Source organism: Arachis ipaensis, chromosome B1 (genome assembly GCF_059453495.1).
Source record: "Arachis ipaensis isolate K30076 ecotype BB chromosome B1, ASM5945349v1, whole genome shotgun sequence".
Lineage (NCBI taxonomy): Eukaryota > Viridiplantae > Streptophyta > Magnoliopsida > Fabales > Fabaceae > Arachis > Arachis ipaensis.
Genome location: NC_142436.1, coordinates 128,143,644 through 128,162,578, shown reverse-complemented (window position 1 = coordinate 128,162,578; position 18,935 = coordinate 128,143,644). Strand labels below are relative to the sequence as shown.

The 18,935-nt window shown below is 37.8% G+C and overlaps 1 protein-coding gene across 1 annotated transcript; it reads left to right on the top strand.

The window, feature by feature from the left end:
- Positions 1–173: 173 nt before the first annotated feature.
- Positions 174–3,259, top strand: LOC107611058 (uncharacterized). Its single transcript, XM_016313024.1, has 3 exons — positions 174–1,614; positions 1,726–2,535; positions 2,631–3,259. The coding sequence occupies exons 1-3, from the start codon at positions 174–176 to the stop codon at positions 3,257–3,259; spliced, it is 2,880 nt and encodes a 959-aa protein (XP_016168510.1).
- The last annotated feature ends 15,676 nt before the right edge of the window (positions 3,260–18,935 follow it).

The window sequence follows — 18,935 nt, the reverse complement described above, 5'->3', positions numbered from 1 at the left end:
TGATTCCTTCATTCCTTCCATCTAATTCCCTCATACTCTGATTACTTGGACTCATCCCTAATACTGCTATACTATACTTGTGCTGTTATACTACACTTGTACCACTTTCAATTTTTCATCAGAATCCTTTATAGCTTGCAATTGCTATCATTTGGTGCTTCCATTGAGTTTCAATGACAGAGAATACGCGTCTCCAGACATTGCAAGCTGCAATTTCTCGTTTAACCGAGCAATCGGATGGCTACATCGAGCAATTCGCCGCTCTCACACAAAGAATTGGTTCGTTACAGGAGCAGTTCACCCAGCACTTGGCAGAATCCCCGAGACGCGGACTATCCTCCCCTGTCTTTGGCCACCCTCGGCAGATGAAAGTGGACTTCCCTCGTTTCTCTGGCGCGGAGGATGTCTCCCAATGGATCTATCGCGTGGAACGCTTCTTCCGGATCTATGATATCCCGAAGGACCAACGATTGGATCTGGTGGCCGTCAATTTGGAGGGCCGGGCCCTTGCTTGGTTTCAGATGTGGGAGAGACTCAAACCTATGGCTGATTGGCTTGCCATCTCCACTGCCTTGCAAATGCAATTCGGGCCGTCCCATTTTGAAAACTCCCGAGAAGAGCTACTGAAATTGAAACAATCCACAACGGTGAATGCTTACTTTGAATCCTTTAACGACCTAGCCGCCCGTGCATATGGCTTATATGATGCTTTGCTTGTGGATTGCTTTGTGGGTGGTCTTCATCCGGAACTGAAACGGGAGGTGAAAGCCCGTTCACCGATCTCTTTGTTGCAAGCAGTTTCTCTTGCCAAATTGTTCGAGAAAAAGTTTCTGCCCCACACCCAACGCTGGCATTCTGCCGTTGCTCAGACACAGCAACCGCCGGCTCGACCTACCACCGCCCTAGCCCCAAAACCACTCACTACCGTTTCCCCTGCACAACCGCCGCCTCAAAACCCTCCACTGCTCCCCACCCCTCCAAAGCCTAACACAATGCGCAAATTAACCCCAATGGAGATACAGTTTCGGCGAGAAAAGGGCATCTGTTTTACCTGTGACGAGCGCTATTCCCCTTCCCACAAATGTGCTTCCAAGCACTGTTTTCTGATCCAAACTGTAGAGGAAGTCCCTACTGACCAGGACTCTGCAATTGAGATTCCTGAAGTGGACCAAATCTCGCCGGTACTAGCTGAGGATAGGGTCGAGCCCTTCCACCTTTCGTACAATGCCATGGCCGGCATCCCTGCCCGACGGTCGATTAGGTTTCGAGGTCTGGTGCATGGCAGAGACATCCGCGTACTCATGGATGGCGGCAACTCAGATAACTTCATCCACCCGGCTTTGGTTCGACGCCTGGCAGTGCCCGTTCATCATTCCCCAATATTCAAGGTTGAGATGGGTAATGGTGCTTTGCTCCAATGCGAGGGTGAGGTTCGTGATTTACCTGTTTCCATTCAGGATCATTTGCTCCTTATATCGGCTTTCGTACTTCCCATTGCTAGTGAGGAGCTGGTTTTAGGGGATATTTGGCTTGAGACACTGGACACCCATTTGGTAAATTACAGGAAAAAATTCATTACCTTCATGGTTGGGGCTGAAATGGTTACTTTGCAGGGTGAAAAAGATGCCAACCTAGCCCCGGCACAATTTCATCAGTTGCGGCGTTTGCACATAACAGATGAGATTATGGAAATGTATACACTCCAGCTCCAATAACCGGTTACAGACACCCCTCCTCTTTTGGAATTACCTTCTGATTTGGCGCCCGACTTGGCTACTATATTGCGGGATTACTCAGTTGTTTTTCAGGTTCCAAAAGGCTTGCCCCCGCCGAGAGTACATGATCACACCATTCCCTTGTTGCCCGGAACGTTGCCTATTAAGGTCCGCCCTTATCGATATCCTCATAGCCAAAAGGCTGAGATTGAGCAAATCGTCGCTGAGATGCTAGCCGAGGGCATCATACAGCCAAGCACTAGCCCCTTCTCTTCGCCCGTGCTGTTGGTGAAAAAGAAAGGCGGTTCATGGCGGTTTTGCACTGATTATCGGGCCCTCAATCATGCCACCATCAAGGATTCCTTTCCTATGCCGACGGTGGACGAATTACTCGATGAATTGTTTGGTGCTCGGTTCTTCTCTAAACTCGACCTCCGCTCGGGGTACCATCAGATTCGTGTCAGACCAGGGGATTGTTTTAAGATGGCTTTCAGGACACACCAGGGCTTATACGAATGGCTCGTTATGCCATTTGGTCTGACTAATGTCCCTGCTACCTTCCAGTGTTTGATGAATTCTATCTTTTCTGAGGTATTACGAAAATTTGTCCTCGTCTTCTTTGATGATATCCTGGTTTATAGTGCTGATTGGCAGTCTCATCTACATCATCTGGTATATGTCTTACGCGTGCTTAAGCACCATTCCCTATTTGCCAAACTCTCTAAATACTCTTTCGGAAAAACACAAGTTGAGTATCTGGGCCATGTGGTTTCACTTGAGGGGGTGAGAGTGGATGACTCAAAAATTGAAGCAATTCGTTGTTGGCCGACTCCAACCTCAGTAAAGCAACTCCGGGCATTTTGGGACTAGCAAGCTACTATCGAAAGTTCATATGCAATTTTGCCACTCTGGCAGCACCACTCACTGACTTGTTGCGCAAAGAGGGGTTTGTGTGGTCGCCTTCAGCCTCGGATGCTTTTGTGACATTGAAGGAGGCTCTAACTCATGCACCAGTCTTGGCACTTCCCGACTTCTCCAAACCTTTTGTGCTTGAGACAGATGCTTCGGGTACCGGTATTGGGGGGATTCTCAGCCAAGCTGGACATCCCATCGCTTATTTTTTGAAGAAACTTTCCTGCACGGCTCAGAAGCAATCCGTCTATGCCCGGGAAATGCAAGCAATCTTAGTAGCGGTGGCTAAGTTCCGCCACTACTTGCTGGGTCACAGGTTCGTGATACGAACGGATCACAAGAGCCTCAAGGAACTCCAAGCTCAGACCATTCAAACGCCAGAACAGCAGACTTGGTTGGCCAAACTCTTGGGTTATGACTTTGAGATAGAATATAAAAAGGGTTCGGATAATCAAGGTGCCGATGGGCTGTCTCGCCAATTTTTCCTGCCACCTCGCTCACTTGCGACATTCTCACGCAGCTACGGTCAGATCTTCAGCACTTCAACCCCTCGGATTTATTTTCTGAGGTGGATCTTCGGTCTGGCAATTTGTAGCACTGGCAGGGTCTTTGGTTTTGGAAGGACCGACTGATAATCCCTTCTACTTCGTCCCTCATCCCGAAGCTTCTTTATGAGTGCCATGACTCAACCATTGGTAGACATGGTGGTTATCAAAAGACATTGTGCCGATTGACTCCCCAATTTTTCTGGAAGGATATGGCTCGTATGGTCAAGGATTATGTGCGCCAGTGCTCTATTTGCCAACAGGCGAAGTACTCCACACTACCACCCGCCGGTCTCCTCCAACCTCTTCCGATCCCTACCGATGTTTGGCAGGATATTGCTATGGATTTTGTGACGGGGTTATCGCTGACACAAGGGTATTCGGTCATCTTCGTGGTAGTGGACCGACTATCAAAGTTTGCCCATTTCCTACCACTAGCAGCTACTTTTACAGCCCCCCAAGTTGCTGAAACATTTATCAAACATGTAGTGAGTATTCATGGCATGCCACAGTCTATTGTGTCTGATCGCGATAAGGTATTCACAAGCAAGTTTTGGGAGCAATGTTGTATGCGCCAAGGTATCACCCTAGCGTGGAGCTCGGCTTACCACCCTCAGTCCGATGGCCAGACCGAGGTGCTTAATAGGTGTCTAGAGATGTACCTTCGTTGTTATACTCAAGACAACCCCAGGACTTGGTGTAAGATGCTTCCATGGGCGCAGTTTAGTTATAATACTTCCTTTCATTTGGCAATCGGCATGTCTCCCTTTAAGGCCTTGTTTGGGCGGGATTCTCTGCCTCTACTCCGATATGTCGCCACCTCTACAGACGCTCCAGCTGTCCAGGAACAATTGCAACAGCAAGACTCCCTGATAACAGCCTTGAAATTCCACTTGGGGAGAGCTCAGGCCCGGATGAAGGCCACGGCTGATGGCAAGCGCCGTGACCTGGAATTTCAGATTGGCGACCTTGTTTATGTCAAGCTCCAACCATATCGTCAACGTTCTGTGGCCTTTCGAAAGACCCAAAAGCTATCTATGCGCTACTTCGGACCTTTTTCCGTGGTGCAGCGTGTGGGTAAAGTCGCATACAAGCTGGAGCTTCCTTCCACTGCCAAAATACACCCTGTTTTCCATATTTCTCTCCTTAAGAAGTGTGTGGGCAGCCCACCTTCAGTTACACTACCGGAACCTCTAACCGTGGATGAGAACGGTTGCAAATTGCTGCCCCTCCGGGTGCTAGGCCATCGTATGATCAAAGTGAACGATACTTGGCAGGGCCAGGTGTTAATTCAATGGCAGCATCTATCGCCGGAGGAAGCGACATGGGAAGGGTATGCGGACATGCAACGGCTTCACCCCTTCTTCAACCTTAAGGATAAGGTCAATCTCCGGGGCGGCGGTGTTGATACAAAGAGGAAAGAAAGGGGTAAATAAGAAGGGAGAAAAGACCCTGATGGGGCATGTGTGTAATGTGAGTCTTCTCTTCTGACTTGATAACTTTTCTCTGTACTCTCTCTATACTCTCTCTCCCTAAAAACTTCACATTTTAATTCAGATCCCCCTTGCATCTAATTCCCTCATACTCTGATTACTTGGACTCATCCCTAATACTGCTATACTATACTTGTGCTGTTATACTACACTTGTACCACTTTCAATTTTTCATCAGAATCCTTTATAGCTTGCAATTGCTATCAGATATATAATATTCATAAAGATATAAAAAAGAATGAGCATAAGTATTAAAAAGATATGATATAAAATATTATAATTATTGATAAATCTCACATAATTAATTATTAAATATTAATAAATCTAATTGTTTAATACATAATACTTTTCAAAAATAGTATCAACATGTAGACCGACTTTAAAACATATCACGTTAGCATACTTGACTCTAAAACTTAAGCTCATGAATAATAAAATGAAATACTATATATAACATTCATAGAAATATAAGAAAGAATTGTGATCATTTTTAAAAAGATACAAAATAAAATATTAGAATTATTGATCCACAGAAATATAAGAATGAATAATGATAATTACTAAAGAGATATGATATAAATATTAGAATTATTAACAAATCTCAATATAATTAATCATTAAATGTTAATTTGTGTATGATTGATTACATAATATTTTTTAAGAAAATAGATGAGAAAAAAGAAGAATCCAAACTGATATTAGAATGTGCCACACATCAGTATGTTTGGTATCAGAATGTAATCTATTGTCGAATTAGAATTACTTATTATTGAGGATTGATTCACTAAAACATAAGAAAGAATCAAAATAATAATTACTAAAATGTTATGAAATATAATATTAAAATTATTAACAAATTTCAACATAAATAATAATTAAATATTAATTTGTGTATGATTGATTATATAATATTTTTCAAAAAAATAGATGAGAAAAGAGAGGAATCCAATTGGTATTAGAATGTGCCACACATTAGTATGTTTGGTGTCAGAATGTAATCTATTATCGAATTAGAATTACTGATTATTGAGGATTGACTCACTAAAACATAAGAAAGAATCAAAACAATAATTACTAAAAAGTTATGAAATATAATATTAAAATTATTGATAAATTTCAACATAAATAATAATTAAATTTTAATTTGTATATGATTGATTACATAATCGATTATATATTTTAAAAATTGAATTTTTTCAATTAATAACATAACTGATTTATATTTGAAAGTGTTTTCGATTTTTTTTATTTGATTCATTTAAATATGTTAATTAATTAATTAATTATTTAATTTAATTAAGATAAATATTAAATTATTTAATATTTTTTTATCACATTAACTATAACTAATCAATTATATTAATTAATAAATGAATTAATTTTATTTTAATTTTTAATTTGTATTAATTTTTTGTCTTATGTATTTTTATTAATAGTTTTTAAAAATGTTATAATTTTTACATAAGATATTTATAAGATATTATTTATTTATTTAATTTACTTTATTGAACCAAATAATTATAATTAATTTATTATATCAACAATTTAATTTAATTAATTTAAATATATGTTATTTGATTTAATTTATTGTCACATTAATATTTGAGTCATTGTTTATACCAATTTTTTTATTTTTTTTTCTTGATCTTAAATATTTTAATTTTAAATTTTCGATTTGTATTTATTATTTATATTTTTTTTATTTTAATATCAAATCTAATATTTCTATTAATATTTTCTTGTAATATATTGTCTAATAATTATATGTCCATCATCAATTATATAGTCGTGAATAAATTTTTCAATATATTAAAAAAATTACAATTTTATCCTTTTCTTTTTATTTTACTTATTTTTATATTTTATAAGTTATTCATGATAAAAAAGCCATATATGCTAGAAAAAAATTTTATTTTTTTACCAATTGATTTTTTATTCGGTGATATTTTTTTCCTCTTAGGATACATTATTTCTACTCTTTGGTTTTGTTTATAAACTATAAAACATTACTATTCGTTATTCTCCTCTTTCTCTTCTATTTCTTTTATTTTATTCCTATTTATTTAAGTTTTATGTCATTTTTATTCCATACAAGTTAATTTATCACAACTCTTTACATGTTGAGTCTTCATAATGTTTAAATTATATTTCTTATGTGCTTAATTTTATTTATACTTTGAGAAATTGTGTGATGAAATAACATTGATGAAGACAGTTGTGCATCTTCTTTTTCATTTTTTTCTTGACTTACCTCTCTTTTTATAAGAATCATTACAACAGGAGCAGCAGATAGCGGCAGTTAAAAGTTCGGATTGCGGCAGTTTTTTGACCGCCACTAAACATACAGCAACGGTTGAGTGACCACTGAAACTAAAGGCGCCGGCAAACCTTTAGCGGCGGTTTTTTTATCGCCGGAATAACCGCTGCCAAACATGGTTTTAGCGGCGAAAACATTTTGATGGTTGCGAACCGCTGCTGCTTTCCAGGGCTGATTTGGGAAACCTTTCCCGGCGGTTAGTTAACCACCGCTATTTAATTTATTTTAAATAGTTGGATTTTGCAGCATTCAACAATAACCGCCGCTAAAGGTAATTTTTTTCATTTAAATACTTTATTTGAATTTTGGGTTCAAATGACAATCAACATTTATGAAATCTTTTAATTTAAAAATGTTGCATATTAATTTAACTGATTATGTTTGCATTATAGTTAAAAAAAAACATATTTGACGTAAAACACAATGCTAAGATATTCCAGATGATCCATATATATAGATGACAAAATAAAATAGTTAATAACAATTTGTTCTCAATGTGCACTGTTCATAAAGGAAACAAAAAAAATTAAATTGTTAAAATATCTCTATTGTGCTCCACTCCCCAAAGACTTCAGCTGTGCATCAATTTCAGGTGGCAAAGTGTCTCCTTGCTGTTGGATTATGTATTTTACCAGATTTTCATGGTTTGTCTCCTTGCCTTTTCTTCTGCTGTGCTACCTTCAATTCTGTAATCTCACTTTGATATTCCTCAATTTGCACTCCAGAGTTCAATTGTTGTGTAGTGTTACGAATAATTTCGGTTGAACATGGTCCAAAACCTAACCCCTAAACTCGTCCTGAATGCTCCTTTACAAGGACTTGCACAAGCCAATCAGTAAGTGAAATCTCCTTCGAGGAACCATCTTGGCTCTCGATATTCGCAATCGCTTTCTACAGATATACCAGAGTTTGGTTATTGTGATTTTGAAGTTAGCAACATGAATAGAGCAATAGATGTAAATCATTCTTAGCCAATACTTACTCCAACAACACGCACATCATCATTCATGTACGAGTCATCCCTTTTTTTATGAGTCATAATAAACATCTCTTCTCTACCAATGCGCCTTTGCTGTTTTTTCTCCTATAACCACATTAAATATTTACAGAATCATACATGTTACAAAAGAATATCACAAACCATAAAACAATGTATAAAAGATAATACACACATAATTACCTCTTCATCCCTTAGCCTCGCTGTTCTCTTAGAGCCCCAGTATGTGTCTACACTTTAGAGCATTTTGTCTACACTTTTTCTATAAATAAAGACACAATACAGTTGATCATGCAATGAATTTTAGAAAGTAACGACCCCTTAAGAGTGCCCCAGTTTTTTTTAGGATTAGAAACTTATTTGACTGGTTTTTTGGCCTTTTAATTCTATCACTTTCAATCAATCGTTTTATTCAATTATTCAAAATGTTTAAAATTGCAACACTAAATGGAGTATGAATTCAATGTTAATTACCTTCGTATATTCCTTCAAACGATAATTAAGGAACCATTTTCACTGCTGTGTATTTATTCCTGATGGTTTCCGCTTAGCATTTTCTTCTAAACTCTTTTTCTCGTCATAACACTTGTCATATAAGTTGTTTCTTGCTTCCTTCCAGATTTTTCCTAGCCTTTGAATCATTCGCTTTTTTTTCCGTGGTCATCCTCCTCATACAGAAAGGTCCACTAAAAATTTGAGAAATAATGCGATGCATGTCAACAAAGGAAAAAATAAGGAATTTGATCTAATTTTACATAACATAATAAGCTACGAAATTTAATATTATACCTTAATTGTGTCGTATGCATGTTTCTTCAGAGCATTGTCCATTGTCTTCTAACTCTCTTCATTAATGGGAAAATGTTGAAAGCCAGCACCCACACTCCCTAGAAACCCATTTAATAATCCTGCTTCCTGACCGATCGCTTGCATCTGTATTAAACTCCATAATGATTTGTCTACCAGGAGGAAGTACTATAGCATCCTTGATGCTCAAATTTATGGTTCTTGTAATGCCACCGTCTAAGAAACAAATTACAAGGTTTAGTTGCATGGTCGTTGCTTAAAAATTATATAGAAAACCAAAGTCGTCCAATTATAATTAAATAATCTAGACTACAGGAAAAAATTTTACCGCTTACTGCAACACTCCAATAATCCGTATCCTTGCTTTTATTGGGCTTGTTATGGCGTACAGCTTCTTCTTCGGCATATAAGTTATCAACGTGATCATCCCATGACTCAACCTCATCAGCCTCGGGATCATAATCTTCATCCTCCGAAGATATTTGGGCAGGCTCAGCAACATTTTCAGTCTCTGTGAATCGTGCAGAAGCTTCACCGGCATCTTTTTAAGTTGATGGAGCAAGCCGTGTTTCAATATGCGGTGGACGAAATGAAGTATTTTTTTCGGGACATCTGAGCATCGATATTCTGAGTTTGTCAGTAGTGCCGGCATTGGGGATACAGCTATACCGTAGTTTTCTAGACTTATTTTCAAACCTTCACACAAACTACTAACACATATTAGAGAGTAGAATCTACAAAAAAATCCAATAATAAAATGGGAATAATTTCAAAATTTCAATATAACTAAATAATTTACATGCCTAAACTAAAAATCACATGTATCATGAAAAATTTGCAATCAATTGATTAAGCTTACATGGCAAAATACACTGGATACCTGAAAGACATACACATCACCAATTCAAATTTCAATGCGGCCTTTCAGAAAAGAGTAAACAATATCTTCTAAACTGGGTTATGACTAACATTTGCAACAGACACAAGAGATAAAAATAATTCAGAACAAAACACAAAAATATGCTATTAAAAACAAAATTTCTGAATCTTACTCCCAATTAATACTTTTAACAAGTTTACTACTCACTCAGTAAAACATAATTAAAGTCTAACAAACTTGATTAAGGTTTTATTAAAGTTTTAGTTAAACACTAAGGATATTAACGTATCATAGTTTCTTGAACAGATTATATACAAATATATATTATTTTACATAGTCATATATCAAAATCGAATTCATATATTATTTTATTAAATCGATTTTGACCATAATTAAATACCGATTAGACCTCTAAAATTAAATCTATTTTATCAGTTCCATGAACGATTTAGTTTTTGTGTTTATATTATTTCTTTGTAGTGATGCCCACTGAATTGAGTTCATACTTGAAAAAGGAAGTTGTAACAAAAGTCCACGATAATTGGATATTTTATTGTCATAGGAGGTGTTTTGGACACAACAAACAAAGCATCAACATTTTTTTAACTAGGGACACCCCAATAGGTTAATTAGTTTAAGGTTTAATTATGTGGACACAGTAGCTTCTTGATATAAACATTAGAAGCTACAAATTCTTAGTTGCAGATTTTTCCCTGAGAAATTTTCAGCAACTTGTTAACCCGGGGTACTATTTTAATCTTTGTCATAAGACATGGATGCATGTAATGATGAAGCTATGAAGAAGTTTCAGTCCCTTCTGGAAACCTATATGCATATTCAGTTCCAAACTTTGCTTGCATAATATTGTTCTGTTTCATGTTCTATGATCTTACTACTGATTTGTTTAAATGTTACTGACACAATACATACAATACCTTCTTGTTGCAGTGGATGAACAACACAAGAACACATTCCAGGTTTTGTTCTTTAGTCTCTTAGTTTAGTTGGTTTTAGTTGATATAATATTCTAATGTGTTGAGAAATGAGAATGAGAATGGCAATGGAACAGAGAAATCTGTACAAGCTAAATCTATGATGATCATAGATATGTTTAGATAACAAGTTTATATATTGTTTTTTTTTCGTTACTTTAGTCCTAATAAAATAAATTATTATAAATGATATATTTTTACCGAAAAGTTTGTTCCTTTAGCAAAAAATTTTACTTGGGTAAGAAGCTTTTGTTCACCTTGTTTTAGGTATGTTAGAAGTGAGAACCATCATAAACAAGTGAATATAGTTTTGTGGTTCATTAAATATGAAAAAGGTTTGTACTTAAGCTCTGAAAGCTTGTTTATAATGCAGAATATGCACCAGGGTTATCCAAGAGAAACATAAGTACGTTTTCTCAAAGCAAGGGATGCTGATGTTCCCAAAGCACAATTTTCTTGATCGGATTTTGAGAAAATTAACTAAGGTTCTCGCTGAACTTGTTGAAAAAGCTTCTATTCTAGTTCTTTATTATTCGTAAATAAGTTGTAAATTAAATAAATTAAATATAAATTTACATGAGTTTTACAATAAATTATAGAAATTCCAAATTAGATAATTTCATAGGGTCCAATATTTTTTGAATAAGAGAATTAATCAATTTGTTAAAAAAAAATTATACAAAAAAGACGTTTTTTTTAATTATCTTTTGAACTCCACTCATGTTATTGACTTGCATTATTTTAATATGTTACCTTAAAATTGGCTTGCTAATCAAAATGTTTACCAAAATTGGCTCATATCCACTTCTCAAAACTTGGTAACACAGACCATAATCAGTAAGAACTTAACAAGAATGAGTTTTTAAATGAGTTTTTTTAAATGAGTTTTCTCGATCATGTTACATAGAATTTTAAATGAGTTTTTTTAGTTCAAAGAAAGAATTCTTCTTTAAAAGATAAAAAATAAGTGAGTTTTACCATTAAATCAATAAAATCAACAGTGCATTTATTTTCAATTATTGATCTAAAGGAAAAAACATTTACTTTATCTTGTAGAGTGAGATCCTTAACTAAAAAAATAATATATTCTCTTATTCAACATATTTATTTATTTTCTACTGTTGTATTTTTTTATTTCTGTGTTCTTCAATGCAACATACTTCAACAAGTACAAAAACATAGTAGATAACAAAGGAAAAAATGTATAGCTGAGACAAAGAGTTAAACTTGCTTACTAGCTATCCACAATCTACCACCAGCTTTTCCTACAACAACTTGCACCCACACCCAGATCAGCCTCACTTGTCACCAATGCACCAAGACTCCAATATAGTATCCAAGTAGCAGAGCAGATGAAGATGTCAATAGCATATGCACGGTCAGAAATACATTAAGAGAGAGTGTAAGGAGAAACAAAATCGAAAGAAAATAGAGCAGAAATTCTCACCACAAATGCAGCGGAACAATGATGTAAAGAAGGAACAGAGCTGCCCGAAATCACTGAAAGGGAAGCACGGTCACACCCTCCGAAAGAACAGCGCCACAATAGAGCAGCAGCAACTGTGTACCAATGCACCCCAACTCCAATTTTATATTTACGGAGCAGAGGAAAAGTTCAAAATCAAAGGTAAAGTAATCAGATACATATACAGGGATCAAAACCACAATTAAAATTCAATTAAAAATACCTAAAAACTCACAACAAAACGCAAAACCAACTTGAAGCCGAGGAGGAACAAACATCAAAAGGGTGCAGTGAAGCAGATAGCGGGGATTATGGCGGAAGGGTACGCCGAGAGTGGTAGGGCTGCGGCCCCAACAGACAGCGTGTGAATGTGCAGTGAATGAGGTTTGACTTAGGTTAGGGTTTTAGGTAAACTAATGGTAGCTGATGAGCGGATATTTTATACGCTTTTTGGGGATAATTTCATATAGTTTAGAGTATGTTTTAGTTAGTTTTTAGTCTATTTCTAGTAGTTTTTAGGAAAAATTCATATTTCTGGACTTTACTATGAGTTGTGTGTTTTTCTGTAATTTCAGGTATTTTTCTGGCTGAAATTGAAGGAGCTGAGCAAAAATCTGATTCAGGCTGAAAAAGGACTGCTGATGCTGTTGGATTCTGACCTCCCTGCACTCAAAGTGGATTTTCTGGAGCTACAGAACTCGAAATGGCATGCTTCCAATTGCGTTGGAAAGTAGACATCCAGGGCTTTCCATCAATATATAATAGTCCATACTTTGCACAAGGATAGATGACGTAAACTGGCGTTCAACGCCAGTTCTCTGTCCAATTCTGGCGTCCAGCGCCAGAAAAGGATAAAAAACTGGAGTTGAACGCCCAAACTGGCATAAAAACTGGCGTTCAACTCCACAAATGGCCTCTGCACGAAATCTCAGCCCCAGCACACACCAAGTGGGCCCCGGCACACCAAGTGGGCCCCAGAAGTGGATATCTGCATCATCCATCATAGTCCACTCATATTTTGTAACCCTAGGCTACTAGTTTAGTATTTAAACAACTTTTAGAGACTTATTTTGTATCTCATGACATTTTCAGATCTAAACTTTGTATTCTCTGACGGCATGAGTCTCTAAACCCCATTGTTGGGGGTGAGGAGCTCTGCTGTGTCTCGATGAATTAATGCAAGTATTTCTGTTTTCCATTCAAACACGCTTGTTCCTATCTAAGATGTTCATTCGCGCTTAACTGTGATGAAGGTGATGATCTGTGACATTCATCACCTTCCTCAGCCCACGAACGTGTGCCTGACAACCACCTCCGTTCTATATCCGATTGAATGAGTATCTCTTAGATTCCTTAATCAGAATCTCCGTGGTATAAGCTAGAACTGATGGCGGCATTCATGAGAATCCGGAAAGTCTAAACCTTGTCTGTGGTATTCCGAGTAGGATTCAAGAATTGAATGACTGTGACGAGCTTCAAACTCCTGAAGGCTGGGCGTTAGTGACAGATGCAAAAGGATAGTAAATCCTATTCCAACCGGATCGAGAACCAACCGGTGATTAGCCGTGCTGTGACAGAGCGCGTGAGCGTAGTTTTCACTGGAAGGATGGAAGGTAGCCATTGACAACGGTGATCCACCAACACACAGCTTGCCATAGGAGGACGTGCGTGCGTGAACAAGAAAACAGAGGAAAGCAGAGATTCAGAAGACAAAGCATCTCCAAAACTCCAACACATTCTCCATTACTGCACAACAAGTAACTTTTAATTTATGCTCTACTGGTTACTCACAATTCAATTGATAAACATAATTGACTTCCTGACTAAGATTTACAAGATAACCATAGATTGCTTCAAACCAACAATCTCCGTGGGATTCGACCCTTACTCACGTAAGGTATTACTTGGACGACCCAGTGCACTTGCTGGTCATGTGTGCGAAATTGTAAGAGAGTAATGTGTGCGAAATTGTAAGAGAGTAACAATTTTGTGCACCAAGTAACAATTTTGTGCTACCAAGTTTTTGGCGCCGTTGCCGGGGATTGTTCGTGTTTGAACAACTGACGGATTATTTTGTTGCTTAGATTAGGAAAAATCTTTTTTTTTTTTGGTTTAGAGTCTTTTATTATTTACCCCTTGTTAAAATACTTTAAATTTATAGCTCAGTTATTTAGAACGTGGTGTTTATGTTCATGATAATTGGCTATCATATTTTTAAAAACCTTTTTCAAAAATAATCTTTCTTAAAAATTTTGGTTTTTGAAGGTCCCATAACTCATTTGGCTAGAACATTAATTTAATTGGGTTAGAATCTTTATTACTCTTTTCAAAACCTTCTTTTTCAAAAATATTTTTTCTATTAAATCTTGTGCCAAACTTTAAGTTTGGTGTTTTCTTGTTAATCCCCCTTTGATTTTCGAAAATTTTGGTTTGGTTTTCTAAAAATTTTAAGTTTGGTGTTCTTCCTTCATGTTCTTGTGTTCTTGTGAGTCTTCAAAGTGTTCTTGAGTTTTCCTTGTGTCTTGATCTTAAAATTTTTAAGTTTGGTGTTCCTTGGTGTTTTCCCTCCAAATTTTTCGAAAACAAGGAGCATTAGATCTAAAAATTCTAAATCTTGTACTATCTTATTGTTTTTCTCTCTCCTCACTAAATTCAAAAAAAAAAAATATCTTTTCAAAATATCTCTCCTAACTTCTTATCTTTTTAAAAATTTGTTTCAACTAACTAACTAACTTTTTGTTTGTTTCTTAACTTTTTCAAAACTACCTAACTAACTCTCTCTCTCTAATTTTCGAAAATATCTTCCCTCTTTTTCAAAAAATTTCGTTTTTTTTAACTAATTATTTTTAATTTTTTTTTACGAAAAAAAAATAAATAAAAAAAAAAAATTTCAAAATTCAAATTCTTTTTAGTTATTTTATTTTATTTTAGTATTTACTTCTTATAAAATAAAATAAATAAAAAGATAAATCAGTCCAAGTTATATCCATATATCCATCATGGACATAAGTGGAGATGGACAGTCCAGGAGGACTTTGGGGTCATATTCTAACCCCTCTACTGCTTCATATGGGAGTAGCATCTGCATACCCTCCATTGGAGTTAGTAGCTTTGAGTTGAATCCTCAGCTCATTATCATGGTGCAGCAAAGTTGCCAGTATTCCGGTCTTCCACAGGAAGAACCTACAGAGTTTCTGGCACAATTTTTACAAATTGCTGACACAGTACATGATAAGGAAATAGATCAGGATGTCTACAGACTATTACTGTTTCCATTTGCTGTAAAAGATCAAGCTAAGAGGTGGTTAAATAACCAACCTAAGGCCAGCATAAGGACATGGAAACAGCTGACAGAAAAATTCCTGAATCAATATTTCCCTCCAAAAAGGATGACACAGCTGAGGCTGGACATCCAAGGCTTTAAACAAGGAGATAATGAATCTCTTTATGATGCCTGGGAGAGATACAGAGAGATGCTACGAAAATGCCCCTCTGAAATATTTTCAGAGTGGGTTCAGTTAGACATCTTCTACTATGGGCTTGCAAAAGGAGCTCAGATGTCTTTAGATTACTCAGCTGGTGGATCTATCCATATGAGAAAGACAATTGAAGAAGCTCAAGAGCTCATTGATACAGTTGCCAGGAATCAGCATCTGTATCTAAGCAGCAACCCTTCCATGAATGAAGAGGTTAAAACAGTAACTGCTGAATTCAGTACTGTAAAACAAGCTGCTGAATTCAACCAGCAATTAGATTTTCTAACAAAGCAGCTAGCTGAATTCAAAGACAGGTTACAGGAGACAAGGATAGCTAATATACATATGGAAGAACAGTTTAAGCAAACAAAGCAGCAGCTATCAAAGCAAATAGCAGAAGAATGCCAAGCAGTGCAATTAAGAAGTGGAAAAACATTAAATACCCCACCTCAAGGCATCAAAAATTCAAGAAACGAGCAACCCACCAAAGATTCCCCTGAGGACAGTAAGAGCCCAGGGAAAAATAATTCTGGCACTAAAACACCAGAAAACGGGTGGAAGGCTGGCGCTGAACACCCAGACCATGCCCAAAACTGGCGTTCAGCGCCAGAAACAAGGCAGGATTGGCGTTCAACGCCAGAAATGGGCAAGAATCTGGCGTTGAACGCCCAACAGGGGCAGATTTCTGGCGTTCAGGCGCCAGGAACAGACAGTGAGTTGGCGTCTAACGTCACTCCAGCTTCTGACTCTGGTACGCAATTGCCAGTGAGGGATCAGACACACACAAGTGTTGATAACAACCCCTCTAAAAAGGCTCCTCTAACCACTAAGGTTGAGGATTATAAAGCCAAGATACCTTATCCTCAAAAACTCCGGAAAGAGGAGCAGGATAAGCAATTTGCTCGCTTTGCAGATTATCTAAGGACTCTTGAAATAAAGATTCCATTTGCAGAGGCACTTGAGCAAATACCTTCTTATGCCAAGTTCATGAAAGAGATCTTGAGTCATAAAAAGGAGTGGAGAGAAACAGAAAGAGTTCTCCTCACTGAAGAATGCAGTGCAGTCATTCTGAAAAGCTTTCCTGAAAAGCTTAAAGACCCTGGGAGTTTTCTGATACCATGCATATTAGAAGGTGATTGCACCAAAACAGCTTTATGCGATCTTGGGGCAAGCATCAACCTGATACCTGCATCCACTATCAGAAAGCTTGGCTTAACTGATGAAGTTAAACCAACCCGGATATGTCTCCAACTTGCTGATGGTTCCACTAAATACCCATCAGGCGTGATTGAGGACATGATTGTCAGAGTTGGGCCATTCGCCTTTCCCACTGACTTTGTTGTACTGGAAATGGAGGAGCACAAGAGTGCCACTCTCATTCTAGGAAGACCCTTCCTAGCAACTGGACGATCCCTCATTGACGTCCAACAGGGGGAAATAACCCTGAGAGTCAACGATGACGAGTTCAAGTTGAACACTGTCAAAGCCATGCAGCATCCAGACACATCAACAGACTGCATGAAAGTTGACCTTATTGACTCTTTGGTAGAAGAGATCAACATGGCTGAGAGTCTCGAATCAGAGTTGGAAGACATCTTTAAAGATGTTCAGCCTGATTTGGAGGATTCAGGGGACATGAAAGAGCCTCTGAACTTTCTTCTGAAAGAGGAAAAACCTCCTAAACCAGAGCTCAAGCCACTGCCACCATCCTTGAAATATGCATTTCTAGGAGAAGGTGACACCTTTCCAGTGATCATAAGCTCTGCTTTAAATTCACAGGAAGAGGAAGCACTTATTCAAGTGCTAAGGACACACAAGACAGCTCTTGGGTGGTCCATAGGTGACCTTAAGGGCATAAGCCCAGCTAGATGCATGCACAAAATCCTATTGGAGGATAATGCCAAACCAGTGGTTCAACCACAGAGGCGGCTAAATCCAACCATGAAGGAAGTGGTGCAGAAAGAGGTCACCAAATTACTAGAGGCTGGGATTATTTATCCCATTTCTGACAGCCCCTGGGTGAGCCCTGTTCAAGTCGTCCCAAAAAAGGGAGGCATGACAGTGATTCATAATGAAAAAAATGAACTGGTTCCTACAAGAACAGTTACAGGGTGGCGCATGTGTATTGACTACAGAAGGCTCAATACAGCCACCAGAAAGGATCATTTTCCTTTACCATTCATAGACCAGATGCTAGAGAGACTAGCAGGTCATGATTATTACTGCTTTTTGGATGGCTACTCAGGCTATAACCAGATTGCAGTAGATCCCCAGGATCAAGAGAAAACAGCATTCACATGTCCATCCGGAGTGTTTGCTTATAGAAGGATGCCCTTTGGGCTATGCAATGCACCTGCAACCTTCCAGAGATGCATGCTCTCTATTTTCTCTGATATGGTGGAAAAATTTCTGGAAGTCTTCATGGATGACTTCTCAGTATATGGAGACTCATTCAGCTCCTGTCTTGATCACCTGAAACTTGTTCTGAAAAGATGCCAAGAAACCAACCTAGTTTTAAACTGGAAAAGTGTCACTTCATGGTGACTGAAGGAATTGTTCTTGGGCATAAAATCTCAAACAAGGGAATAGAGGTGGATCAAGCAAAAATAGAGGTAATTGAAAAATTACCACCACCTGCCAATGTCAAGGCAATCAGAAGCTTTCTGGGGCATGCAGGATTCTATAGGAGGTTTATAAAGGATTTTTCAAAAATCGCAAAACCTCTAAGCAATCTGTTAGCTGCTGACACGCCATTTGTGTTTGACACAGCATGCCTGCAGGCGTTTGAAACGCTGAAAGCTAAGCTGGTCACAGCACCAGTCATTTCTGCACCAGACTGGACATTGCCATTTGAGTTAATGTGTGATGCCAGTGATCATGCCATTGGTGCAGTATTGGGACAGAGGCATGACAAGCTTCTGCATGTCATTTATTATGCCAGTCGCATTCTAAATGATGCCCAGAAAAATTACACAACCACAGAAAAAGAACTACTTGCAGTGGTTTACGCCATTGACAAGTTCAGATCATACTTAGTAGGATCAAAAGTGATTGTGTATACTGACCATGCTGCTCTTAAATATCTACTCACAAAGCAGGATTCAAAACCCAGGCTCATCAGATGGGTATTGCTTCTGCAAGAGTTTGATATAGAAATAAGAGACAGAAAAGGGACAGAGAACCAAGTGGCTGATCATCTGTCCCGGATAGAGCCAGTGGAAGGGACGTCCCTTCCCTTTCTTGAGATCTCTGAGACGTTCCCTGATGAGCATCTATTTGCCATTCAGGAAGCACCATGGTTTGCCGATATTGCAAACTATAAAGCTGCAAGGTTCA